This window comes from Ovis canadensis, chromosome 3 (genome assembly GCF_042477335.2).
Source record: "Ovis canadensis isolate MfBH-ARS-UI-01 breed Bighorn chromosome 3, ARS-UI_OviCan_v2, whole genome shotgun sequence".
NCBI lineage: Eukaryota > Metazoa > Chordata > Mammalia > Artiodactyla > Bovidae > Ovis > Ovis canadensis.
Genome location: NC_091247.1, coordinates 7,361,716 through 7,387,579, shown reverse-complemented (window position 1 = coordinate 7,387,579; position 25,864 = coordinate 7,361,716). Strand labels below are relative to the sequence as shown.

The following is a 25,864-nucleotide window of genomic DNA, read 5'->3' as shown; positions in this document are numbered from 1 at the left end:
AACAAGTATTAGGAAGAAACCCACCCACGCGTCAGGTGCTAGTGATCAGACGCACGTTGTAAGTTGTTTCACTTTTTTAAAGAAATAAAGCACAAACTTGAAAATACCTGCAGAGGATAGGAAACTACAAATGTGAACCCTGGCAGATTTTTAAATGAATCCTGAAAAATACAACAGCAAAAAAAAAAAAAAAAAAAAACCAACAACTCGATAGGTAGGTCAATAACAGTCTACTAGACACAGTTGAAGGGAAAAACTGGAGAAGTCAGAGGAAATCTAGAATGCAGCAGGAGAAACAGCAGCAGGGCTGTCTGATGAGCCATGGCTTTTCCCCCAAGTCCCAGGTAAACACTGCTTTTACCCCAGTTGGCACTTGTCCACACTGTCCTGCTTGGGCTCTCAGAACTGCCCAGCACCCCACTGCATACTTCGCCTAACTCCATCTTTTCCCATTCAGTTGGTCACCAAGCCTCGCTCATTCCACTTCATAAGCATTTAAAGAAAAAATCTGGATTAAGTCTGTTTATGGGTTTTTGTTTCTTCTTAAATATTTGGCTGCATTGGATATTAGCTGACACATTGGGGATCTTCGCTGTGACATGTGGAATCCAGCTCTTCAACCAAGTATAGAACCTGGGCCCCCTGCATTGGGAGCAGGGAGACTTAGCCCCTGGACCACCTGGGAACTCCTTGTGAGCATCTTTGAAATAGCCACTTTCTCCACCTCCCAGGTCAGTGTGGGTCCTGGCCCATGAGCCCCTGTTGCTTCAGTCGTGTCTGACTCTGTGTGACCCCACAGACGGCAGCCCACCAGGCTCCCCCGTCCCTGGGATTCTCCAGGCAAGAGAACTGGAGACAGCAAAGCCTCCTGGCAGGCTCCCTCATCCCCACTCCAGGCCTGCCCTTGATTCCAGCCACTGCACTTCCCCAATGGAGAGAGCCCAAATCAAGTTCATGCCAACCCAGAGAGACAAACTTCCAGAGGATCTAGGCAAAAGCCAAGTATTCTTTATGATTTTATTAATTATATATATATTACATTCTCAAATTTCAAATGATGTATTACACAAAATATATAAACTTATGACAGTTCTTTTTCATTCATTTTGCAAAAAAAAAAAAGAGTTCATCATCTGCATCACTGGCATTAGGGCAGAGTGTGGCTGTTTCTGGGCAGCCTCAGTCTGCTGACCTAATTCTCCCAGGTCCACTAGACAAGCGATTTGGGATACGGCAGGACTTTCTGCATTTCAAGCATGGTGCTGTACTTGGAAATTTTACTCCAAACACAGTGGCACAGCATTCAGATGGTTGGATTTCAAAAGTTGATCATGTAGGAGTATGTGATCTCCCCAACACTTACCTCCCCTCATGTGTCCAGAGACCTGTGTCATAGGTCACACCCCAGGGATAATGACTACATCTTCATGGTACTTTGACTCTCCCCTCCCCCGGAAGTTCCACCAGAGTACTGATTAGGGCTGTTTTAGGTAAATGTGTCTTCCTCAAGCAGTACTTTGCTGCTCTACAGAACTGAGTGAGCCTCCACCTTATGAGACCTGTAACAACCCAAATGCAAAGGGATGAACTCACAAAAATCCTGCCTTGTAGTCAGCCCCAGGCAGTTCTTAAAATCTGAGTTTCTGGAGTCATGGGCACGTGCCCCTGCTGTGTCCTTGGCCTGCATCACTGCCTCCCCTCCCTGACTGCCCTCAGCTGGGTCGGGGCAGCGCCCGCCTAGTGAGGCTCACACAGCAAGCACTCAGCTCCTGCTGTGGGCCCTGCTTCCTGAGATCCAGCCTGGGGACACCGGCGGCCAGCCGCTCCCCAGCTGCAGAGCAAGGCCTCTGTGCTGTCGTGATGGGATTCTCTTCAGGTCCTGCTCAAGGTCCCTGAAGGGGACCCACCCTGCGGGCCAGGCTGGGAGGGGCCCGCCCTGGCAACACCCACTCCTCACGGGGCTGGGGCTCCGCTCCTTGCTCCCTGGGGCTTTGGGCATGTGGCATGTGCTCCCTGAGTCTGCTCCATCCTCTGAAACATGGAGACAACCTCCCTCAGTGAACGTCGCAGCTTAGCCAGGCCACGAAGCACCTCACCCCCAGGCTGGGTAGTCCCTCCCACCCTCAGCATCTTCCTTTTGGGCCAGGGTCTTCCCTAGGGCCAGAGTCCCTCCACTCTCCATAAGCTGCCCAGTTGACTGTGGCAGGACATGGGGACTGTGCTGGGTGACTGGGGCTGGGGACACATACAAGGTTCTGACTGGGTGGCCCCAGGCAGTGGTGAGGGCTGGGGTCAGACAGCCGCTCAGCCACCACTCCTGCTGGGCTCAGTGCTGGGCAGCAGATATAGCCTTGGGCCCAGACCACAGACCCCAGGCCCTGGCCCAAAGGCCCCTGGAGAGCTGTCCCTACCTGAAGCCCAAGTCACAGGTAGGAGGGCTGTGTCTGAAGAATGCGGGCCTGGGTCTGCTGCTCCATGCTCAGAGCCCTGAGGTCTGGGCCAGCCCTGGGCTTCCTGACCCACACGAGAGCTCGGCTCCTCTGGGGGCGTGCCCCTGGGCCCACTAGCTGCTTGGACACCAGCTTCCAGATGCAGGGAAAGTCAGGGGAGGGCAGGGCCAGGCGCCTGCCCTGCCCTGCCTGCCTCCTTGGCTGAAACAACTCTTTACCAACACATTTCCCTTTTATTAACTGCCATGTAAGTTGTTATACAACCAGGACACGGTTCAGGAGTCAAGCTGTGTGAAAGCAAGCGCAGTGAGGCCCACTGAGCCACATCCTCAGAAGAGCAGGCGAATGGCGCTGCGATGCAGAATGGGCTTCCCCGCCACCAGCACACCTCGCCCCTGACCCCTCAGCTGTGGGGAGGCCGGGAGACTGCAGCTCCAGGTAGTTTCATCTCAAGGTCCTTGGGAGTTGAGGGACTGGGCTACAGACCTCAGCCTGGCCGTGCAGGCAACAGAAGCTGGGCAGAGCTGAGCTAGTGAGGAAGGGCCTGTCCAGTCCCCACCCTCATGGGGGCTGAGCTCAGCTAGTTCCTTTCCCAGGAGGAGGCCACTGTGAGTGAGACACTAGGTGCCCAGGCCGACCTCCTGTTCAGTTTCTGGACTCAGCCTGGGTGCTGGCGAAGACCCATGAAAGGCACTCAGCTTGGGTCCGCAGGCCCTGCTGAGGGTGGCTGTCCCTGACTGAGATCTGTGGGGCCCAGGGGAAGAGGGAGCAAAGTAGTGGAGCCCAGTGGGTGGCGCAGCCCAAGGCGGGGTGGCTGGCACCGGCAGGCCGAGCAGCGGGCTCAGAGCTTGGCCCGGGGGTGGCTCTGGAGCAGAGCCCGCATGTCCAGGAGTGCCTTCTCCAGATAGTGCGCCAGGTGGACTGCATTGGTCTCGGCACAGCTGTTGTAGGCTGACACGGAGAAGTTGATGTGTGTCTCCATGGGGTTATAGCAGACGCCATAGCCGTCTGGCACCACGGGCCCAAAGAACATGACACAGTCTGTCTTGGCAGGGACCTAAGGATGGTACAGGACCAAGGCTCTCATCCCAGCCCCACAGTGCCACCAGCCTGCCTTCCACGTGGGCTCCCACCATGATCTGCCTGAGACGCCCTCTCCCCGTCTTCAGCAGATAGCTGACTCTCCTCGAGTCCTGAGGGGTGCAGTTCTGGTGACACCTCTCTACAGATTTCCCTGACATTCCTGGGGGGCTGTCACTGTCCTGCCTAGACTGTGAGCCCCTGGGGGCAGTATCCCAGTACCCTGCACAGGCTGGCCTAGATCAGATGTTCTTTAGCATCTGATCAGTGAGTGAATGAAGCCAAGGAAGAGGAGGGGTCCCGACTCCTTTTCAGCCTGCCAGAGGTGAAGCCAAGCCCCTGATCCCAGAATTCAGCTGCTTCAGGAGTGGCCTGTGTGAGTCACATCACCTCCAAGTGACTGTGTTTCAGACCTCGGTGGAGCCTCGCTGGCTTCTGTCCATCCCACCCCCCGGCAGTTAAGGCAGTGGCTCACCTGGCTGGTGGAGAGGTTGAAGTGCATGGCGATGGCGTAGGAGGTGTCCATGAAGATGTCGGGCATACTCACTAGGTCTTCGATGGCCTGAAGCTTCAGGCCCAGCAGATGCCGGTCAAAGGCCTCCCCACGGATGGCCTGAGGGAGGGGAGCTGTCAGGAGCAGGGGCTGTAGCCCCACAAGTTGCTGCCCTCCCTAGGAGCCTCTGGTGGCGATGGCTCTTCCACTCACTGGCCCTCAGACCAGTGAGACCAGAGTAGCCGGGCAGGAAAGCTCTCACTTCACAGACGGGGAAACTGAGGCCTAGGGACTCCCCTGCCTCTAGGGAGACTGGAAAGTACAGCCTAAGAGCACAGGCCTCCAGCTGGGTGGCCCGGCCCCATCCTGGCTGTGGGACCTCGGCTGGTCACTGACATCTAGGGGCCTCAGTGTCTTCATCTGTGAGATAGGACAATCACTGCACTCCCTCTGTGGGGCGGCACTGATCAAAGTAGCTGCCTGAGCATCACATGGGCAAAGCCTGGCGTGTGCAGGCACTCAGGGTTAGGCTGGGAACCGGACCTCCACCCCTGGACTGCAGCCCAAGCTGTCAGAAGGCAGGCACCCTGTGTACCGCTAGACTGTGCACACCCTCAGCATCCTGGGCTCTGGGGCAGCGGGAAGGGTGCCTGACACAACATGATGCAGAGGCCAACCTGGGCCCAGGGCAGTTGCTGGGCCTTGTCTTCGTTTCTCCCACTGTAGAATGCGGATGTTCAGCGTTGCTCCAAGTGCCCCAGTGCTTAGGGCAGGGGTGCCTGATGCTAAGGGGAGCAGCTATTTGCTGCAGGGATGGACAGGCCAGGAGGTCACGCCCAGGGCCAAGGGAGCAGGGATGGGGGGTGCTGGCTCACCCGGTCGGTGTAGGCTCGGTGGGCCTGCACGGCCTTCCGCAGCAGCTCCACCTTCTTGTGCTCCTAGGTGAGGGGGAGAGGGCGCTGACGCTTACTGTCCCTGCTCCCCCCTCAGGGGCCCACTCCCCACTCCAGGTTCTGTTCTCCCTGAGAGCACAGACTGGCCAGTCCCCAGCCAAGGCCTGACATAGGGCAAGTGCTCACTGCTGGTGGCTGGCCCTTGAACAACTCGGTTTAAACTGTGCAGGCCTACTTATATGAGGATTTTTGTCAAAAAACACAACAGCATGACAGCCCACGGAGGGGAGGGCTGGACCTGCAGACACACAACCACAGACACAGAGAGCGACTATAAAGGGACACGTGGAGTTTCAACTGTGTAGTGCCCCGAACCCCGGAGCTGCTCAAGGATCCACTGGAGTTCCCTTTTCTTTTTGGCTGCCAGAAAGCTCTGCACCAATAAGTCCATAGCTCCATCTTCCATGAGATGCCCAGTGTCCACCACAGGTCTGGAATATAGTAGACGCTCAACGTGCACTGACAGGAGGAGGAGGAAGGGGGAAAGGCTCGAACCCAGCTCTCCCACCCTTGCCCCCGATCTCTCACCGTTACACTGGGATCATCCATGGCCTTGACGAAGGTCAGTGAGTCCATGGAAGCCGAGCGGATGGTGTCGGTCCGGCCCAGGTGGAACATGCGCAGAGAGGCGCTTTCGTAGGTGGCGCAGGCCTGCCCGTAGATCCTGGGTGGGAAAGGCGCTGAGCTCACCCCTGGAAGGTCCCTCCACCTGCCCCCAGGCTTCATCCTCCTTCCCAGGGTGTGGGGTGTACCTGTAGTAGGCCAGCTGCAGTGCCATCTGGATAAAGGCATCCGGGCTCAGCTTTTCCGATTTGGGGAAGTCCTTTCCAAAGTGGTGGAACACCATTACCGTGATGTCCAGGTCCTGGATCATGCTGGGGGTGGGGTGGGGGTGGAAAGTGAGGAGCAGTACCCAGCAGCCTCTGCCAACCCCACAGAGGGGCCGAGGGCAGTCTCCGAACCAGCAGGCACCATGGCGGACCTGGCTCTTGTTTTGGCTAGAGGAGCCCCTCCCAGCACTCACATGCTGAGGTTCTGCTTGGCCTTCTCAATGTCGCTCTTTATCTCGGGCGTGATGTTGAACCGCAGCTTCTTCGGCATGGGCAGGGGAACCATGGGAGACCGCACGAGTTCTGGCCTCTTCCTGCACAGGATGTGAGGTCTCAGGCTCCTACCAGGAGCCTCCAGAACCTGGGTCCATCCCCGGGATTACAATGGGGAGGAGGGAACCAGTCCAAGGAGACTCTTGGAGGAGGAGAAGGGACTTGTCCAAGGTCACCGAGCTGAGAAGTGGCAAAGCCAGAATGCAAACCCAGCTCTGATGGACTCTGGAACCCACGCCCCCTTCTGGCTTCCTCTGAAGAAGCACAGATTCCCAGCACAAGGGAGAAGGCCATTCCTCCTCTGAGAGCTCCTCTGTCACCTCTGTGTCACTGTCATCAGGAGTTGGAGAACTGGCTGGAGGGTGGGAGACCCACACTCACGTGAACTCAATGACGTGGTCCAAGAGGGAGACGATGGGGGGTCCCTCGGCCGCCGCATGCTCGTAGATGAGCCCACAGGCACCGTCTTCGGCCACGATGAACTGCAGGGGAGATGGGGTCACTGACAGCTCTAGGCCCCAGCAGCCATTCTCCTGCAGGGTCCCCTGCTGGGGGGGGGGCGGGCTCTGAACCATCTCAAGCACTTCGGCTGACTTATTACTCTTATTCATAACAGCTAACACTCACCGGGGACTTTGGGACGCCTGTCCCAGGTCACGCTAAGCACATCCTGTGCTCAGAGACCTTTCTGGGTCCTCGCACCTACCGTTCCCAGAAGTCCTACCACTACCCCATTTCACAGGTAAGAGGGAAAGTCATGACCAAGACCGTGCCACTCAGCCTGGCCCCACATTCCAGGCTCTCCCTGATCACAGACGGATGTGTTGGAGGTGACAGGGGTTACTGGGCCAGGCTTGGGAAAGACAGCTAATTATAGCCTCGTCTACCTGCTGGTTTCCCCCTGCTTTACAAGCTGGGAAGCCAGGGACGCCGGAGTCCAGGGGAGGGACAGGAAGTCCTGAGGTGGCAGTGGGCTGAGCCTGGGTGCGGGTTGGGGGTGGGAGTCCTGGCCCTGCCAGCTCCTTACCTGCAGTGTCTTGTCGAACCAGCGGTTGCCACTGTTGAGCTTGCTGCCGCCCCCGTGCAGCATCTGGCCCGCCACCTGGCTGCGGTACGTGTCTTCCGAGACCCGAGGCATGGGTGCGTCCAGGCACACGGTGAAGATGCTCCTCTGGATGGAGTGCACTGACTCCCGGTTCACCTTGTCTGTGGGGATGTGTGTGTGTGGGGGGGCCGGTGAGGGTTAGGCCTGGGGAGGTCTCTAGAGTTTCCTTTAACAGGGCCCTGTAGCCCCAGACCACCCCATGAGGCACTGCTGCCCTCCTTCAGAAAACAGAAGCCCAGGTCACAGAGAGAGCCAGTAAGGCAGCTGGGGATCCAGCATGGGAGTGGATTCTGGGGAAGATGCTCTTGCCCAACACGGGATTCAGAGGGGATGTGAAGGTGGGTTCCTCAGTCAGAGGACGCGTTCTCACTGCAACTTGCTACTGAACAGAAAGAAGAAACTAACAGAACCCAACGGAGATTTTCCCTTATGTGCAATGGGGCCAACAGCGCCCGCTCTGAGTCGAAGGGATTCAGCATGACAGGGGTTGCTGGGGTCTGATGTGGGTACCTTTGATGAGGGTGCTGTAGGCCTTGGCCCAGGAGTTACGGTGGTTGGAGGTGAGGATGCCCACGGGCTCCTTGTTGGTTTGCAGTGACGAGTTCCAGACCTTCTCCAGCTGTGTGAAGATCTGATCCGAGGTCAGGGGTGTCCCATCGCTGTGGTACACATCCAACTCAAAAAACTGTCCGGGCACAGGCAGGTGGAGAGAAGGGGTTTTGTGGGGGCCTCAGACAGGCAGCGGTCACCTCCCAGCCCAGCTGAGGGGACGGCGTCAGGCCGAGGGCAAGGAAGGGGAGGAGATCCCTGCACTGTTCTCCCCGGGCTGACCAGGCCCTAACTCTTGCAGGCCTCCCCAGGGTCGGGGCCTGTCTGGATACCCAGTGGAGAGAAGAGGTCCACGGCCTGCCTGTTCCAAGGGCACATGGGCAAGTGTGTTGGGGAAGCTGACTCTGAGCCCTGCCCTGCTTCTTCCTGCAACCATGTGGGGGTTGAACAGCTGCAGGGGGATCACCCACTTGGTAGTTATGCACCACGGTGATGTGCATAGGCGGCTTCTTGGTCCTGCTGAACTTGGTGACCAAATCCTGCTTGGGGCCCGGCACACGGCAGGACGATAGGATCTGATAGTACTGGTTCATGCACAGTGGCTTGCCCCCCAGGTACTCCACGGGCAGGGTCTCGCTGCAGGGGCAGAGGGACAGGGAGGTAGGTGGGATCCGTAGGAAGCTCCTGGGTCTGGCTGCAGGCTGGGTTGGGCAGTGGGGCTCACACAAGCAGTGCTGGGCCCCTTGGTGCCCACCCCCGCATTTAGCGTGGGAAGAGGGGAAGGGGGGTGGTTGTTGGAGGCCAACTGGGTCAGGAGGCCTGCGAGCCACCCTACTTGTGAGTCACCCTGGAAATTCCCTTCTCTTCTCTGGGCTTCACTTTGCCACAGGGAAGATGAAGCAGTGAGTCATCCCCTGGGGTCCCTTCTTCAGCTGGGATGTCAATTCCAGGGATCTCTTGGGAGAGGGTCCCCTGGAGGAGGTCACGGTAGCTGGAGCTGAGGACTCAGGTGTCCCGATCCCCGTGCTCTGCCTCCCCAATCCGCAAAGAGGCTAGGTCAGCAGGAAGTGAAAGCCACTGAGCTCTGGGCCTGCTCAGCAGTCAGGCAGGGGGTGGGGCTGGGCTGCTGGAGTGGCTGTAGTAATTAGGCGGTCCAGGTGGGAGGTGACAGGGTGGGGATACGGCCACTCACTTGTCAATCATGGCCTTGAAATCCAACACGCCCTCGATTAATTTGGCAGCGAACCTGGAGGGACAAAGTAAAAATCCCAAGGCTGTGTGGACAGCCAGAAGAAGGTTGTTTCACTCCTCTCACTGCCTAGAGAGCCTGAAGAAGTTCAAGTGTAGAACCTGTATTTCTGTCTCACTCTGCATAATCTCTAGGGAAAGGGATTAGGGTGATGTGTTGGCCAAGCAATTGGCAGGACTTTGGTGCTACTGAGCAGCATGACTATGGCTGGCTCCATCCTCAGAGGGTCCAAGACCCTGATTCACAGCCTGGAGCCTGGAAGGCCTTCACCCTGTTCTGAAGCATCAGTTAGGGAGGGACCTAGGACTGTGGGGGGAAGGCGAAGGGTGACTGGGGGGACAGTGGCTTGAGATGTCCCCCCTCTTAGATCTCTTCCTGTTTCTGGGCCTGTGTGTCCCCCAGGGCATCTCAGTCAACCTGCTCCTTCCTCCCTGAACCGCCTGGGCCACATCAACCATGCCTGATGCATGGGGGTGCTCCTGGCCCCCAACATGGGGACCGCTGGCTAGAGTTTCTGGGCTTGAACCCCTGGTCCTTCCTGGGGTGCCCTGGTCCCTTTAAAAGAAGCAGGTATGGCCCTGAGAGACTGACTAGTCCTTGGGCAGGAGATCTTGTCACTGGTATTTTTATCCCTGGTAAAACTGGAATAGAGGCCAAGGCAAAGTGACATGGCTGTATGTGGAAAACGGGACTGTGTACAAAGGTCACCCTTGTGGCCAGCTGAGGAAAGTGGGAAGGAAGAGGTCAAGTGCCAGAACTGGGGTGAGTGGTAGCCTCAGGTTTAGGGAAAGGGAGGAGTCCTACTCTGCAGTTTGGTGGTTAACAAGAGTCAGGAAGATTCTGCTTCATGTCCAGGTCAGTCAGTCCTGAAAGGTGATCTTGGGCAGGTCCCTTCACTGCTCCTAACCTCAGTTTCCCTATCTATAAAACAGGGATGATGCTGCCTACTTCCTAAGGCTATTTGTGGGGATGAAAGATAATGAACAAGGCTGGGGCCCCTCTATTCTCCTGGGGGAAGTGGACATCAGGGCCCTGGGAAGGTCCAGAGCTCTGCCTCCACCTTGGTGACTCACCGGAGCTGGCCCTGCCGATCCACAAAGTCCTGCTTCGGCAGCATCACACCAGGGCTGGAGTAGATGACCAGGGGCTGGCGGTACTGGAGGTAGGCTGTTTTGAGCCACCAGTCGGACAGCTGGGGAAGGACCAGAGCCCGTGAGGAGGGATGGATGGGGACCTGGTTGCCCCTTCACTACCAGGGCCAACAGAGCTGGCTGGGTGCCCTCTGCCCTCTCTAGTGGGCACAGATTCTCAGACTGAATGCTCAGATCCAGAACCCCCCAGTCCTGTAAACCCAGCAGCAATCCATCCTCGTCCCTCTAATGGAGCCAGTCAGCATTAACAAGGGGAATCAGGCAACACTCTCAAGGAAAAAAAAGACTGGCAGGAAACCTGGGATTGGGGGAAGAACAGAGGGAGAAATAGCGGTCATTTTTTCCTTCTCTTCATTGACATATTTCAGGTCGATGACTTTAGTACTTTTAGAAAATAAAAATGTACGTCTGATAGAAAGGAAGCAAGAGAGAAAGTTATATGAAAACAAAGTCTGATAAGTAAGTTTCTGCCCATCTCAGGTGGGCATATTCTAGGGAAGCAGGAGCCCTCAGAAACCCTGATCCTCTGTGCCCTCAGCTTTGCTGCTGTCAGGCTAGGGAATGGACAGCCACTTGGATCTCAAGGTCAGGGCAATCTGGAACACAGTCCTGGACATCTCAGAGCCTCTGTAAGGACAGATCACTGTACTAGTGACAAGATGTAGGTGACTCTCTACTAGGCTGGCCACTCTCTGCCCAGGGTGGGGTATTTCCATGGATATGCAGCTAAAGGTTCCTGTCTTGGGACCTGCAGGTGACCATCATCCTTGAACCTTATGTGCTGACAGCAATACTGCCCCCACTACACATTCCCCCCAGCACAACCCTCTGTGGCAGGTCCTTCAATCCCTGGAGACTCAACCCCCACTGTGCTTCCTCATCTATCTTAAATGCAGTAGGACATGCCTCTTATCACATGGACTCCCCTTGGGAAACTGCTGGCCATTGGCCCCTGGCAAGGGGTGAACAAGGGCAATATGCCTGGGTTACACAGCAGGCCCGTAGGCAACTGCTGTCTGCTGATCTGGGACCTAGAGACATGGTCCCCGATCAGCCAGGCCCTCCTGTCTAGCTTGGAGCCTCCTTGAGCGCTGCTGTGTGGCTCTTCGATCCATCTCCCTGGGCCACAGTTTTCTCATTCGTAGATGGGGAGGGGCAGACAGAAGCTCCCTCCCCTTGGGGACAGCCAGGTTGGGCTGCCCTTGAGCCAAGTGCCCCCACAGCCCTGGAGATCTCAGAGCCTCTGACCAGAGCTCTGGAATCCAGGGGAGCCCCTGCAGATGGGGGCATTCCCTCAGTGAAAATCTGCTGAGCAGGGGCAGAACCCTCCAGGGCCCGTGAGTGGAGACGGGCTGGTGCTCCCACGCTTTTAGCCAGAAGATTAAGTCTGAAATAACAGTTCTGGCTACAAACAAAGTTGGAAAACTGCCAGATCCCAGATGCAGTAAGATTCCGACCTTATCGCAGGTTCGTCTCTGCTGGGTCCTCTCCCCGCCAGCCTGCCCATGGGCTCCTGTTCCCACCTGCGCTTCCCTCCCACCAGCACGGGAGCCCTAAGTTCATGCTGGGTGTGAGATGAACACAGAAAAGTGCCCGGGGCACCAGTGCAGACACGCCTGCACACGCTGGACACAGCTTTGTGAAAGACTGAGACACAGAACCAGGACAGTCAGTCACTGTCAATACGATCACCCCACAGCCCCCTCCCACTGAGCTCCAGTCCAGGGGCTTCCCGGGACCCCCCACCCCTGCACCCCACTCCAGCCCCCATCCCTGAACCCGCCAGCTGTCTCCACCTGTGCCTGCGCTGCCCCCTCTGTCTCACGCAGACCCAGCACCGCCTCTGCCCTGTCCTCCCTGCCCCTCTGGAGCGAAGAAGCTACTCTCCACCCTCACGCCTGCTCCGTCCTCTCCACTTGAGAGAACTGCACTGCCTGATACGGCCTGGTCCCCTCACGCGTGTCCTCTCCCTGCTCTACTTGACTGTCAATGCCACCAGGCTGTTGACAATGTCCTTCTTGCTCACCCAGCACCCTGCTTGGTGCTGGGCACAGAGTAAGTGCTCAGGAAACTTCATGGTGCAAATGGATGCACCAGTGCAGCCTGTGTTGGAAAATTGGGGGTATGCAGCCAGCAACAGGCCACAGGAGGGGCGCTCACAACGACCCAGGCCTTCCGGGAGTGGCCCTGTTCCCCTCACCCTCCACATGCGCCAAAGGGACTGGTGCGCCCCCTGCTTTCTCACTCACCCAGTTCTCCATCTTCCTGGCTCTGCGCTCCAGCCCCTTCTGCAGGCGCTCCCCTACACCACCTGCTGTCTGAAACTCTTCCACCAGCTGCTTGGTTTGGGTCCATTCTTCCTCGCTCACGATGGGCTGCAGCGCCTTGAGATAATGGTCCAGGGTCTGCTGGAGCGGGGGCACAGGCAGCCGGGGGAGCGAGTCCTGGTGTGCCTTAAAGCGACTGGAAACCTTCATCAAGGAGGAGGGCTTGAGGAGGCCCAGGGGCTTCACCTGCAGGCAGCAGAACATCCTGCTCATTCTCTCACCAGCTCTGGGAGACCCTGGCGCTCCCAAGGCTGAAGTCCTGGGCACTTATGTGCCCATTCCTGGTGTCAGAGACAGCCTCTTGGGTGGGGCCTGCCCTGGTTTCCCAGCCCTCAGCTGTAGGTGTCTCGCCTCTTAGGGGCCTGGAGATGCAAGTAGGGATGGGGGAGGGTGGGGAGGGGCCACTCATCTTGGCAGGGCTCACAGGAACCAAGTCAGGATGGATGGCACCTGCTGGGGGCGGCAGAGATCAGAGGGGCCTCTCACCTGTTGGATGTATAGGGCCCCGCCTTTCTCACCCTGGTGAGCCAGCCAGCTGGTGAGGTGATGGCTCCCTCCCGGAGGTCCCCACCTCCTTTTCTCCCACCCAAACCAGGTTGAGAAATAGGAGGGAAGAAGAGAAAATTAGATAGAGCTAGACGATCACAGTACCTTTAGGATTTTTCCTGTCTGTGGGCTGGGGAGAGGGATGGCATGGGGACAGTGCTGTGCCAAGAGAGAGCTGAGTGGCCTGGCAGGAGGGTGAGAGTTGGCAGAGAGAGAGAGAGAGAGACAAGAAGGTCCAAGGCTGCTGGCAGCAGTGGGCAGGCAAGCAGCAGAGGCTCCATTTCATACCTTCTCTTTCTGCTGCCCGTTCTCCATGGCAGGACTGAGGTTCTGAGCCCTGTCTGTCTGCCTCTTGGGCTGGATCTCTAAGCCTAACTGTGCTACCAAGTGGGTGAGCAGAACCTAGCAAGAGGCAGCCACTTTCCCGGGCTGGAAAGAGAAGACAAGAGCCAAGATTCAGGGGGAGGCAGACGGGGTAGTGGCTGCAGCGGCTGTGGTGGCATCTGGGCTTGTGGTTGCTGCGGGAGCAGCTGCTCCATCCTCCCCAGCTTCCAGAAGTGGAGTAATGGGGAGCAGATGAGAGGGATAACGCTGTGCACTGGAGAAGGAAACCTGGAAAATGTTTCCCTTTCTTCCCTGGATGGGTCCAGGGCCAGGGAGTCAGGCCAAGTGGTATTAAAACTCTACCTGCTGGAATGTGCATCGGTCTGTGTGATGAGGGAATACTTAGCTGGAGGACAGAAACTGCTTGACCACCAAGGTTATACTGTAACCGTGAATATGGTCCTGAACACTGGGGATGGAGCCATTGAGGAGGAGACCCCGGGAAGGGGCAGCCAGTGAGCATTTCCCTCCAGGACATCTGGTTCCTTCTGGACCACCCTTCCCCTAAAGTCTAGTTCTCTTGAGTCTAGTTCATTCAGCTGGGGGTTACCAGTAGAGACCTTTGGGCATTAAAAATAAACCAAAGAATGCTGGCTTTGGGATTGGGCTAGATTTGAGTCCCCTGACCAGGGAAGCTGAGCCAAGTCTCTTTTTGCCTCAGTTTTCCTGGCAGTGATCAGGTCATTAGGATGACCTAGAGGCAATCTGTGGGATGGGAACACCTTGCTGGCTCAGGTGGCGCCAGCAAGGAGGAGGTGGAACTCTGGGGCCCTGAAATATCTGGAAAAGTCTCTGGGAAGGTAGATTAGTACCTCAGCCCTCGGGGCCTCGCAGTGTCTAAATATCCATGGCAAAAACACAGGGAGATACAGAGATACACTAGGAGTAGACAGGAGAGGGATCTAAACAGAGAGCAGTGCCACCTGCTCCAAGCTGCCCTGGGGAAGACTGCGGGTGGTGGTCGGGGTGGAGGGGTGGGGGTTTGTAGATGCTAATGAAGTTGCGGGGAGGGGCTAGTGGAAGTCGGGGGCGTGGGGCTTCCGCCTGCCGTCTTCGGACAACTTGGAAGACTTTCTGAGCAGCCCAGCTTGATGCCTTCACTGGAGTGGCTCTGGCCACACACAGTTCCCCAGGGACCATTTGATCAACCCAGGAAGGGTGACCAACTGGATGGGGTTGGAGAAGTGGCCGGGGAAGAAATGGCTCAGGCTGCCGTGGACAGGTGTGTGAGTCAGAGAATAACCATGGGGAGACATTCCTGGTCTCTCCGCTCCTTGGCTCTGGGTCTGAGGGTGGAGGTGCGGCCCGAAGCCACGGTCCTCACAGGTTAAAAAAAAAAAAAGATACACATTCTGTACACAACTAACAACGACAACAACAAAAGGGACAAAACCCCACACGCTAAGACTAAAATTACAATAAAACTGTTAACTTCATCCATTTCAACTTGGGTCGTTGGAATTTAGTGCCACAAAAAGCCTCCTGACCTTGAGCCTCAGTCTCCCCCTCTGCCAAACGGGGTTAGTCCATCTGCTGACCTCACCCCAGCAGCTCCTAGCTGGGTTGGACAGCGGCCGCCGGGCCCCAGCACCTCGACGGCCGGTTTTCCCACTCGGGCGTAGCTACGTTGCTGGCCCCGTCCGCTGCCCGCCCGCCCGGCCCGCTCCAGGGCCCGCCAGGCCGGCTGCCCGGCCACACTCACCACGGTCCTGGCAGCGAATGCCAACATCTCTGCAGCCCGCCCGCGGACTCACAGTCCGCTCCGTCCGACGCCCTGGGCAAAGTCCGCGCCGCCGGTGGGTCCCTGCTAGAGCCTCCGGGCCAAGGTCGCCGAGTCACGGCCGCTAGCCGGTAGAGGCGGCCCCGCGCCCACCCACCGGGCCGGGCGGGGGGGGGCGGCCCGGGAGAGGCGGACTCGTGAGGCGGGGCCTCGAGCCGGTTCCGGCCCCGGAGGCTAAGCCGCGAGCGCGGGGCGGGGCCGGGGCGGGACCGGGGCGTAATGAGCGGTTGGGGAACCCCACGAGGCGGTGGAGCCCGGGAAGAGGAGCAAGGCGGAGGCCGCCGTCCGGTTCGCCCTCTCCCACCTCCATTAAGGCGTCCACAAACTGTGGGAGGCAGTGGTGTACACCCCCCTCAGTCATTTTGGGGGCGCTGCCCTCAGAGTGGTAGGAAAACACAACCATGTTGACAGAGGCAGGTCTTCTAATAGTCCTCGGGGTCGGGTCAGAGCCCGGCTCGAAGATGACAGGCGGGGACCGCCCCGCAAAAGCATGGCTGCCGAGCTCCCAGCGCCCTCCTGGCAGGCGGTTGGCGCGTCGGGAGGCAAGCCGGCCGTTGGTGCGCATGCTCGCCGGCACCCCCCACCAACATGGCCGCCGCCCCTCGCTGAGCGCACCGCCCCGAGCCGGCCGTTGGTGCGCATGCTCGCCGGCGCCCCGCACCAACATGGCTGCCGCGCCCCCCCACCCCCCCCGCTGAGTTCGGCCGCCCCGAGCCGGCCGTTGCTGAGCATGCTCCCAGAGTGCCCCGCACCAACATGGCGGACGTCTCCACTGGGGTGACTTTAATTCTCAGTTTTCGGTTATAGCCTGCCGGGGCTCGTTTCTCTTCAGCCAGCCCAGAGCGCGTGGTGAGGCCGGGGCAAGGCGGGGTGGTGCAGGGGTGAAAGGGGAGAGGGTACGGCAGGCATCCCGGCCGGCTCCCGGCGAGAGGAAGATGGCTGAGGGCGAGCGGCAGACGCCGTCAGGTAGGGCGGTGGGGCCGGTGTGGAGTGGGGGCTCGGGGGCGGTGCTAGGCGTGGGGGCGGGGAAGGGGTGGTGGTGTGTGGGGGGCGCCTCAGCGAGGGGAAGCGGCGTTGAGGAGCTGGAGGACCTCGACGGGCAAACGCTCCTGGGGCCCCGAGAAGGAGCAAGAGTTGATCGGGCCCCCGAGTGGGAGGGTCCGGAGGGAGGGCAGGATCCCGAGGCTGAAAGGGGGTGGTGAGTGGGGCTTGACACCGGAACTCGGGGCGCCAGAGCGGCCCGAGGGGTCGGGTGGGCAGAGCCCCGCGGCCAGAAGGGGAGGCTTTCTCCACATCTGGGCTGTTCGGGCTCAAGTCAGCTCTTGAGCTGGTGGGGAAGCACCCCACCCCTACCCCACGGATGGGGGCTGCTGTCTTTATTAGACCCTGCCTTGGGGGTGGGGGCTGGTGCTCCGTGGGGCTTGCCTCGACCCCCTATGCCAGCCTGCCTCCGCTCCCTGACCTCCCCTTATCACCTCCCTTCTCTTCCCCTCGGAAAAAGGGACTCGAGTTTCAGTGGCTGAGAAGTTATCGAGACAAACTGCCCCTCGGTCGTCTAAGCCACTAATTTAAAAAGGCTGGTTGTGCAAGGAGACGAGTCACTTTTCTGGCATCATCTGCTATAACTTTTATTTACAGGCAGTGGTTTCTTTTTAGATTATTTCGAATAACTGGCATGGAGGTGATGGGGAAAGGATCCTCTTAGAGAGACCGGTTACCTAGGGGAATGGAAGGGTGTTTGCTGACCACTCCCCCTGCCTTGAGCTGAGGAGAACTGACGGTAGATGACGTTTACATTCTGTCAGAGGTGTAAATAGGTTGTCCAAACAGTTATTTCAAAACAGCTAGTGTTTTGAAACCATTCTATATTCCTTCTACCCTGGCTTGCCTTTTATAATCTCTGGGAAGGTCTCAGGAGGGAGAAATTTTGAAGATCAAAGAGGTATACCCTTGCACCCCCCACCCCCCCCCCCCACCCTCCACACACACACACACACACACACACACACACGAACACACACAAATAAAAGAACATTGCCAGGGCTTCCTTGGTGGCTCAGATGGTAAAAGGGTCTGCCTGCAGTGCGGGAGACTCCGGTTTGATCCCTGGCTCAGGAAGTTCTCCTGGAGAAGGAAATGGCAGCCCACTCCAGTACTCTTGCCTGGAAAATCCCATGGATGGAGGAGCCTGGCAGGCTACAGTCCATGGGGTTGCAAAAGAGTTGGACAAAGAGTTGGGTATGGTCTGTCAAGGCAACTAAAACCAGACATTTATTTTACTTGGTACAGAACTTCTGTGCATATGTCCTTAGGAGTTCTGGTAATGGCATCAGGGTATATAAGGCAACCAGAATTATCAGTGAGATGAATGTGTCCCTGAAGATGGGTGGCGGGAGGTGTAGGGGCGAGAACCTAGGCACTGAGATAGAGGTGGGCTCAGGGAATTCTGTATGTCTGAGAAGGTTCAGGTTCCCAGGAGGTGGTCCTTCTTTGAAGTTTGAAACTCAGGATGTTTAGGAACAAGTAGTAGAAGAACTACTTAACTCAGTGTAGTGATAAAAACCTTGAATTTTGGAGTTACATAAACTTGGCTCTACCTGGCAAGCTCCGGCCTCTGTGAGCCTGTTTCCTTATTTCTTCTTGGCAGGGATGATGCAGGCAAATCGTGGGACGTGGTGGCAGTCAGTAAAGGTGGTTTGAGTTGAACATATAGACAGATTCCCAAATGGTAGATGGTAATATACTCTTTAGGGCTTTTAGGAACATCTCTAGAACCCTGGATATTTCCATCTTATACTGAGAAATTGTTGGGGATCCAGCTTGTGCTATGTCACCTTTGTCAGAGAAGGAATAATCTGAGGCTAGAGAAATTGGATCTGACCTCACTGATCATAGTTTCAAGTCTGAAGGCTTTTTTTTTTTAAATTTGGAATCACACGTTCTGGGGCTTGTGTGTGTGTTTCATCAGTGATTTGATGCGAAACTTCCAAGTAGCTTTTCCTCTGAGAACAGGACCCTGTGAAATAATGTCAGGAGAGTTCTTCCCTTGCAGAGAGGAGCAGTTCTCTCAAATTTAGAAGAGGGCTCTGTTCCCGAGGATCATTTGCAAATAGATAATTTGAAATGTGGAATACATTTTCCAAAAAAACAATGTGGTTAGGTCACTGGCCTGACCTAAAAAGCTTTAAATTTAGCATCTTACTTGAAGCAGCAATTTGCTAATAGTAGGGTCATCAATTTGAGGTTCTTGGGAACAGGACTTGCTAACCAGGTGGGCTGAAGAAAAAGAGTTTCTGGTCTCTTTTTTTTTCGGCCCTGGGTTGAATTTGAATTAGGCAGAGCTTTGCCTTACTCTCATCCCCCCTTCTCTTTAGGTCTCCAGGCTTCCTGGGACATTTCCTTTCGTCAAGGCCACTCCAGGAAGGCTCTAGTCCCCCAGATGTCACATGTTCTAGAACCTACTTAGAACTTTGTTCCCTTTGTTCATGTAACTAATGTAAGCTAGGTTTTAGGAGGATGGCATTGGGACAGATTTATATTACATTGTGAGTGACTGATAGTCTATCACTCTTCTTGGAAAGTTTTCATTTTCATTTGTTTATTAAAACTATTTTTTGAGAGTTTTCATTTTTATTTGTTTACATTTTTATTTGGCTGCGTTGGGTCTTCGTTGTGGCATGCAGGCTTAGTAGTTGTGGCTTAAGGGCTTAGTAGCCCTGGGATGTGAGATTTTAGTTCCTCGACCAAGGATCAAACCTGCATCACCTGGGTTGGAAGGCAGATTCTTAACCACTGGATCACCAGGGAAGTTTTGAGAGTTTTCATTTTTAAAGGAAGGGTCTTACTAATCTGACACACCTCCAATAGTAGATTCAGGCCCACAACTCCCAACCTACAAAATAGGTGTGTTTGGAATTCACAGTTTTTCAGATTTTAGGAGGCACTGTTCCATAATCAAACAGAAAGATCCATGCAGCAAAACATAAACTCCAGCTAAATGGGATGCACACGTTACTCTGTTTTTCTTTCCCTAGCTCCTGAAAATATAGAAAATCCATTTAAAATCGTTTACTTATGATTACAAAAGTATCATAATGCTAGTTTTTAATAGTAATATGTAGCTTAGAAAGTGGAAGTCCTTTATAAATCTTACCTCCTGGAGATGACAACTATTAACTTTGGTGTTTAACTGTTTAGATTTTTCTAAGGCATGAGCTGATAGGTATATGTATTGTTAATGTTCGTATGTAAATAGTTTTTTTTAACAACAGTAAGATTATATTGTATATAGTATGTTGCTGAAGTTCAGTTGCTAAGTCCTGTCCACCTCTTTGTGTCACCGTGGACTGTAGCACACCAGGCTTCCTTGTCCTTCACTCTCTCCTGGAGTTTGCTCAGATTCGTGTCCGTTGAGTTGGTGATACCATCCAACCATCTCATCCTCTGTCGCCCCCTTCTCCTCCTGCCCTCAATCTTTTCCAGCATCAGGGTCTTTTCCAGTGAATCAGCTCTTCCCATTAGGTGGCCAAAGTATTGGAGCTTCAGTTTCAGCATCAGTCCTTCCAGTGAATATTCAGGATTGATTTCCTTTAGGATTGATGGTTTGATTTCCTTGCAGTCCAGGGGATTCTCGAGAGTCTTCTCCAGCACCACAATTCGAAAGCATCAGTTCTTCGGTGCTCAGCCTTCTTTGTGGTCCAATGCTCAGATGTGTAAGTGACTACTGGAAAAACCATAGCTTTGACTATACAGACCTTTGTCAGCAAAGTGATGTCTCTGCTTTTAATATGCTGTCTAGGTTAGTCATAGCTTTGCTTCCAAGGAGCAAGTGTCTTAATTTCCTGGCTGCAGTCACTGTCTGCAGTGATTTTGGAGCCCAGGAAAAGAAAACCTGTCATTGTTTCCACTTTTTCTCCATCTATTTGCTATGAGATAATGAGACTGGATGCTGTGATCTTAGTTTTTTGAATGTTGAGTTTTAAGCCAAGTTTTTCACTCCCCTCTTTTTTGATGCAGATGACACCACTCTAATAGCAGAAAGCAAAAAACTAAAGAGCTTCTTGATGAGGGTAAAAGAAGATTGATTTCAGGATTGATTTCCTTTAGGATTGATGGTTTGATTTTCACTCCCTTCTTTTTTGATTTCCCCCCTTTTTTGATCACCTGGGTTGAAGCTCTAGTTCTTCGCTTTCTGCCATTAGAGTAGTGTCATCTGCATATCTGAGGTTGTTGATATTTCTCCCAGCAATCTGGATTCCAGCTTATGATTCTTCCAGCCCAGAATTTCTTTTTATATACTCTGCATGCAAGTTAAACAGCGTGACAATATATAGCCTTGATGTACTCCTTTCCCAGTTTTGAACCAGTCTGTTGTTCCATGTTCGGTTTTAACTATTGCTTCTTGACCTGCATACAGGTTTCTCAAGAGACAGGTAAGGTGGTCTGGTATTCCCACCTCCTTAAGAATTTTCCACAGTTTGTCGTGATCCACTCAGGCTTTAGTGTAGTCAATGAAGCAGAAGTAGATGTTTGTCTGGAATTCCTTTGCTTTTTCTGTGATCCAATGGATTTTGGCAATTTGGTCTCTGGTTCCTCTGCCTTTTCTAAATCCAGCTTGTACGTCGGGAAGTTCTTGTTTTACGTACTGTTGAAATTTAGCTTGAAAGACTTTAAGCATTACCTTGCTAGCGTGTGAAATGAGTGCAGTTGTATGGTAGTTTGTACTTTCTTTGGCATTCCCTTTCTTTGGGATTGGAGTGAAAACTGACCTTTTCCAGTCCTGTGGCCACTGCTGAGTTTTCTCACTTTTCTGGCATATTGAGTGCAGCACTTTCACAGCATTATCTTTTAGGATTTGAAATAGCTCAGCTGGAATTCTGTCACCTCCACTAGCTTTGTTTGTAGTAATGCTTCCTAAGGCCCACTTGACTTCACACTCCAGAATGTCTGGCTCTAGGTGAGTGACCACACTATCGTGATTATCTGGGTCATGAAGATCTTTTTTGTACAATTCTTCTGTGTATTCTTGCCACCTCTTAATCTCTTCTGCTTCTGTTAGGTCCTTACTGTTTCTGTCCTTTATTGTGCCCATGTTTGCATGAAATGTTTCCTTGGTACCCAGTTTTTTTTGAAGAGATACTAGTCTTTCCCGTTCTGTTGTTTTCCTCTATTTCTTTGCACTGTTCACTTAAGGCTTTCTTATCTCTTCTTTCTATTTTCTGGAACTCTGCATGCAGTTGAGTATATCCTTCCCTTTCTCCTTTGCCTTTTGTTTCTCTTCTCAGCTATTTGTAAGGCCTCCTCATTCAACCACTTTGCCTTCTTGCATTTCTTTTTCTTTGGGATACATTTGGTCACCACCTGCTGTACAGTGTTACCAACCTTTGTCCATAGTTCTTCAGGCACTCTGTCTTCCAGATTAATCTGTTGAATCTATTCATTACCTCCACTGTATAATCATAAGGGATTTGATTTAGGTCATACTTAAATGGTCTAGTGGTGTTCCCTGCTTTCTTCAATTTAAGTCTGAATTTTGCAATAAGGAGCTCATGATCTGAGTCACATTCAGCTCCAGATCTTTTTTTTTTTTTGCTGACTGTTTAGAGCTTCTCCATCTTTGGCTGCAAAGAATATATTCAGTCTGATTTCGGTGTTGACCATCTGATGATGTCCATGTGTAGAATCATCTCTAGTGTTGGAAGAAAGAGTTTGCTATGACCATTGTGTTCTCTTGGCAAAACTCTGTTAGGCTTTGCTCTGCTTCCTTTTCCACTCCAAGGCCAAACTTGCCTGTTACTCCAGTTATCTCTTGACTTCCTGCTTTTGTGTTCTAGTCCCCTGTGATGAAAGGACGTCTGTTTTTGGTGTTAGTTCTAGAAGGTTTTGTAGGTCTTCATAGACCTGTTCATCTTCTTTGGCATTAAAGGTTGGGGCATAGACTTGGATTACTGTGAAGTTGAATGGTGCAGTTTTATTTCTTCAATTATTAATAATTTAGGCTGTTTTTCTCATGTCAGTAATTTAGATTTTATTCTTTTCAAAAAGCCAGGAAGATTTCCATCATGTGGGCATATCATTATTAACCTGTCACCTTATTGATTGATTGATAGGTTGTTTCTGATTTTTTCGATGTAGTAAGCACTTTTATATATGTCTTTGTCTATTTTTGAGGGCACATCTGTAGAGTTGATTCCTACTGTTGGCTTATATGGGTGTATAAGCCATATGGCTTATGTGGGTATAGTTTTACTTCAAGAGATAGCACCGAGTTGCCCCCTCAGCAGAATCTACCATCTTAGGCTCTACCAGCAGTACAGGAGCATTCCTCTCTCCCAATCCCCAATCAGTGCCAGATGTTTTTAATCTGCCGACCTGATTTAGAAAAGCAGTCTCATCTGATTTCCATTTCATTGCTTATTCGGGATGTTGGTAATTTTAAAATTTTGTTTATCGGCCATTTTTTTCCTTCTTCTTTGAGTTGCCTGTTTATGTCTAAAAGGTCAGCTTGGCTTTACTTTTCTAACCTTTCTGCCTGGCTGGAGAGCAGGAGGAGAGAGCATGGCAGAGCCACTGGACATATCAGTTGTTGAGGGCACTGCCAGCACTGCCCAGCTCCTTGCAGACAGAGTAAGGGGAGACAGGAAGCCAGTGAGTTTGGCTTAACAAGCCAATACTTAATCCTGGGAGTACATGTCTGGTTATGCAAGGGCTTGGGTGTTGGTTTAAAAGTGTGTGTGTGTGTGTGTGTGTGTGTGCGTGCGTGCGCGCATGCATGCGTGCGTGCATGAGTGTGTGTGTGTTGGGAGGGGAGGATTTTATTTATCTGATTGCTTTCTCATTTTCTTTGTCAAGATTCTTCAGAGGATGCCCCTCCCACCACTCAGAACTTCATCATTCCAAAGAAAGAGATCCACACTGTTCCAGATATGGGCAAATGGAAGCGTTCTCAGGTACCAGTGGTGTCTGCACTATGGGTTCAGACCTGGCATGAGAGACTTGGGCTTTTTCAAAGTGATTTTCTAGGCTGGGGTGGGGCTGTGAGCTCTTGACCCTTCTTGTTTTTGGAGCCAGAGCTGTCTAGAAGCTAGGGAAAGAAGTGACAGGGGAGCTGGCTGTCTCTTCCCGCTCAGGGACAGTACACAGTGTTCTTTAGTGGGAAGGTCTCTGGGAGCCAGGGTGAAGACAGCCATGGAGAGTTCTGCTCCTGGTTTTTGTAGGCCATTGCCCCTTGGGTGTTACTGTACTGATTGCACATCTGAAATGGTAGATCCCTTTGATGTTTGGTTCCAAGTAATAGCAGGTCTGGGAGTCAGCATATCACATGGAGAGGAGTGCTAAGTTGACATAGTTGCTAAGTCGTGTCTGACTCTTTGGCGACCCTGTAGACTGTAGCGCGCTAGGCTCCTCTGTCCATGGGATTTCCCAGGCAAGAATACTGGAGTGGGTTGTCATTTCCTACTCCAGGGGAATCTTCCTGACCCAGGGGTTGAACTTGTATCCTGCTTTGGCCGGTGGATTCTTTACCATCTGAGTTGCCAGCGAAGTCCCAGGCCAGAGAGGTGGCTGAGCCTAAAACACCAGGGAACTGGGATCCCAGCTAGCTTTCTGCACTTCATCCCTGGGGTAGGCAGAAGATAACAGCTTGTACCTGCCAGGCTTCTGGTACAGGCTGTGAAAAAGACTGGGACTATGAAAAAGAAAGCCAATTTCAAGTTCTCAGGAGTGGCCTTGGGTCCAGCTGCTTTCAGTTGCCTGTACCTGATCTGGGCAGGTGGGGCGGGAAGTGTTGCTTGTACAGAAGGGTGGCCGGGGGTCCTGGCGAGCTTGGCAGGTTCTCTGTGAGGAGTCTACTGTGTTGACCTTGAGCCCAAGCCCTGCTGCCACCGTGTCCTGGCCTCTCTGGGGCTGTGGCCACACAAGCCTACCTGGCTCCTCTTTCACAAGCCTGCCCTTTGAGTATCAGGGGATGGTTATCATGTCTTTTCTGAGTTGTCGTCTCCCCCAGGTCTTCACCAGGATAAACACCTGAGGCCCTTAGCTGTTGGAAGGTGTGGCTCTAGGCCTTCATCATCTGTTTGTTGGCCCTCAGTTTCTCAGCCTCAGCACTACTGACGTTGATAGATAATCCTTTGTCATAGGGGCTGTCCTGTGCACTGTAGGATGTTTCATAACACCCCAGCCTCTTCCTACTCCATGCCAGTAGCAGCCCTCCTCCTGCTTACCACAACCAAGAACGTCTCCAAGCACGTGGGAAGTCTCCTGGGAGCCATCTTGTCCAGGTTGAGGCCCACTGTTCTTCTCTTCCCTGAACCTGCAGGGTTGTCTGAATCCAAATGTGGCTGTAGTTTCTTGCTTTCCCCTGGATGTTCTCCAAAAAAGATGGGGTATTTATAATGTGCCAGGTACTTTAGCTCATTTAATTGCCACAGAAAACCTGGGAGGTGGACTCTGAGGTCATCTCCATTTTGAAGGTGAGAAAACTGAGGCCAGGAGGTGAAGACGCTTAGCCTGGTGGCACAGTCACTAGTTGAGGTGAGACTCCAGAGAGTCACCCCCATGACTCAGAGCCCCAGGGGCTGAGCTGCTGGGCTCTAGGCCACAGGTTGCAGCCTAACCTGATCCTCCTGCTTTTGTAAGTAAAGTTTTATTGGAAAACAGCCCTGCTCATTTAATTTACATGTTGTTTATGCTTCCTTTCATTCTGGAAGAGCAGAGTTGAGAATTTGTGAACCGGAACACGTGGCCCTTGGAGCCTAAAATATTGACTCTCTGGTGCTTTGCAAGTGGTTTGCTAGTGCTGCTCTAGGCACCCACACTTCTTGGGAAGTGTGTTTTGACTGATGCCTGATGGAAGTCTTTTACCTGCTCTGAAGCTCATCGATCAAATGTGTGAAACTGCTGCAGCCAGACAGGGGGCTGTGTGTTGACCACAGTGCTTCACCAGGCGGCAGACGGAGTGCAGTGGCCAGGAGCTCGGGGCTGGAAGCTCAGGGCTGCCTTGTTCTCTTCTTGTGACTTAGGCACAGTGCCTAACTGGGCCAAGCGTCCTTTTCCTCTACTATAAAATGGGGTTCGTTCGGGGCTCAAATGATGGAAAGCCAGAAAAGCGCATGGCCCAGTGCTCACGGGGGTGCAGTGAGATTTACGGAGCTGTAGGCATGACAGTTATTGCTGATGGTATGGGCAGAAACTTCTCGTAGTCATGTTCACAAGTCTTAGTCACCGAGAGCCCTGGAGCCATGTGGGAACAGTGACCGTGGCAGCGACACGCCCTCGTGCGGCTGCTGCTTGCATCCTGGTGTGCTTCGCGGGGCCGGCGCAGTCAGGCCGAGGACTCAGGCTTGCCCTGCGCTGTGGGTGTTGCTGTAGCTGATGTGGTGGGCCCACCCTGTGGCCTGCACTTCCACCTGCAGCCATTCCACAGACCGCTGTAGGAATGTTCCCTTCCAGACCCTGAGCAGTCACCTCTCAGGGCTTACCTTGGCTTGCTGTGGCCACCCAAACATGGATTTTTTTGTTTTTTGGGGGCCATGCCATGCGAGATCTTAGTTCCCTGACCAGGGATCGAACCCGTGCCCCCTGCAGGCATTGGGAGCATAGAGTCTAAACCACTGGGCCACCAAGGAAGACCCCCCCACTGGCATCCCTAAGGCTTGGATAAAGAAGAAGAAAGGAAGTGAGAGGCGAAAGGGATG

At 53.7% G+C, this 25,864-nt stretch overlaps 2 protein-coding genes across 9 annotated transcripts in view; one reads left to right on the top strand and one right to left on the bottom strand.

Moving 5' to 3' along the window:
- Window positions 1-2,663: 2,663 nt before the first annotated feature.
- On the bottom strand, window positions 2,664-15,695 carry CRAT (carnitine O-acetyltransferase). 4 transcript variants are annotated; one of them, XM_069582195.1, is made up of 16 exons: window positions 15,093-15,343; window positions 13,295-13,435; window positions 13,112-13,190; window positions 12,383-12,646; window positions 10,056-10,174; window positions 8,926-8,979; window positions 8,204-8,369; window positions 7,695-7,869; window positions 7,107-7,285; window positions 6,461-6,561; window positions 6,001-6,120; window positions 5,729-5,851; window positions 5,505-5,640; window positions 4,899-4,961; window positions 4,006-4,143; window positions 2,664-3,507 (listed from the first exon to the last, which is right to left on the bottom strand). In XM_069582195.1, the coding sequence occupies exons 4-16, from the start codon at window positions 12,608-12,610 to the stop codon at window positions 3,292-3,294; spliced, it is 1,818 nt and encodes a 605-aa protein (XP_069438296.1). In that variant the 5' UTR covers window positions 12,611-12,646; window positions 13,112-13,190; window positions 13,295-13,435; window positions 15,093-15,343; the 3' UTR covers window positions 2,664-3,291. The 4 variants fall into 4 exon arrangements, with proteins under 4 accessions (XP_069438296.1, XP_069438295.1, XP_069438294.1 ...); XM_069582194.1 differs by lacking the exon at window positions 13,112-13,190 and having other exon boundaries at window positions 15,093-15,359; XM_069582193.1 differs by lacking the exons at window positions 13,112-13,190; window positions 13,295-13,435 and having other exon boundaries at window positions 15,093-15,695.
- The window catches only part of PTPA (protein phosphatase 2 phosphatase activator), a 34,315-nt gene continuing 23,870 nt past the window's right edge, over window positions 15,420-25,864 (top strand). For 3 of the 5 annotated variants that reach the window (XM_069582198.1, XM_069582202.1, XM_069582200.1), the window contains exons 1-2: window positions 15,420-16,136; window positions 23,022-23,119. In XM_069582198.1, coding sequence (XP_069438299.1) covers window positions 16,106-16,136; window positions 23,022-23,119 — 129 coding nt within the window. In that variant the 5' untranslated portion in view covers window positions 15,420-16,105. Of the gene's footprint in view, window positions 16,137-16,211; window positions 16,369-19,788; window positions 19,883-23,021; window positions 23,120-25,864 lie in introns of those variants that run through there. The other 2 variants (XM_069582199.1, XM_069582201.1) reach the window with 2 other exon arrangements.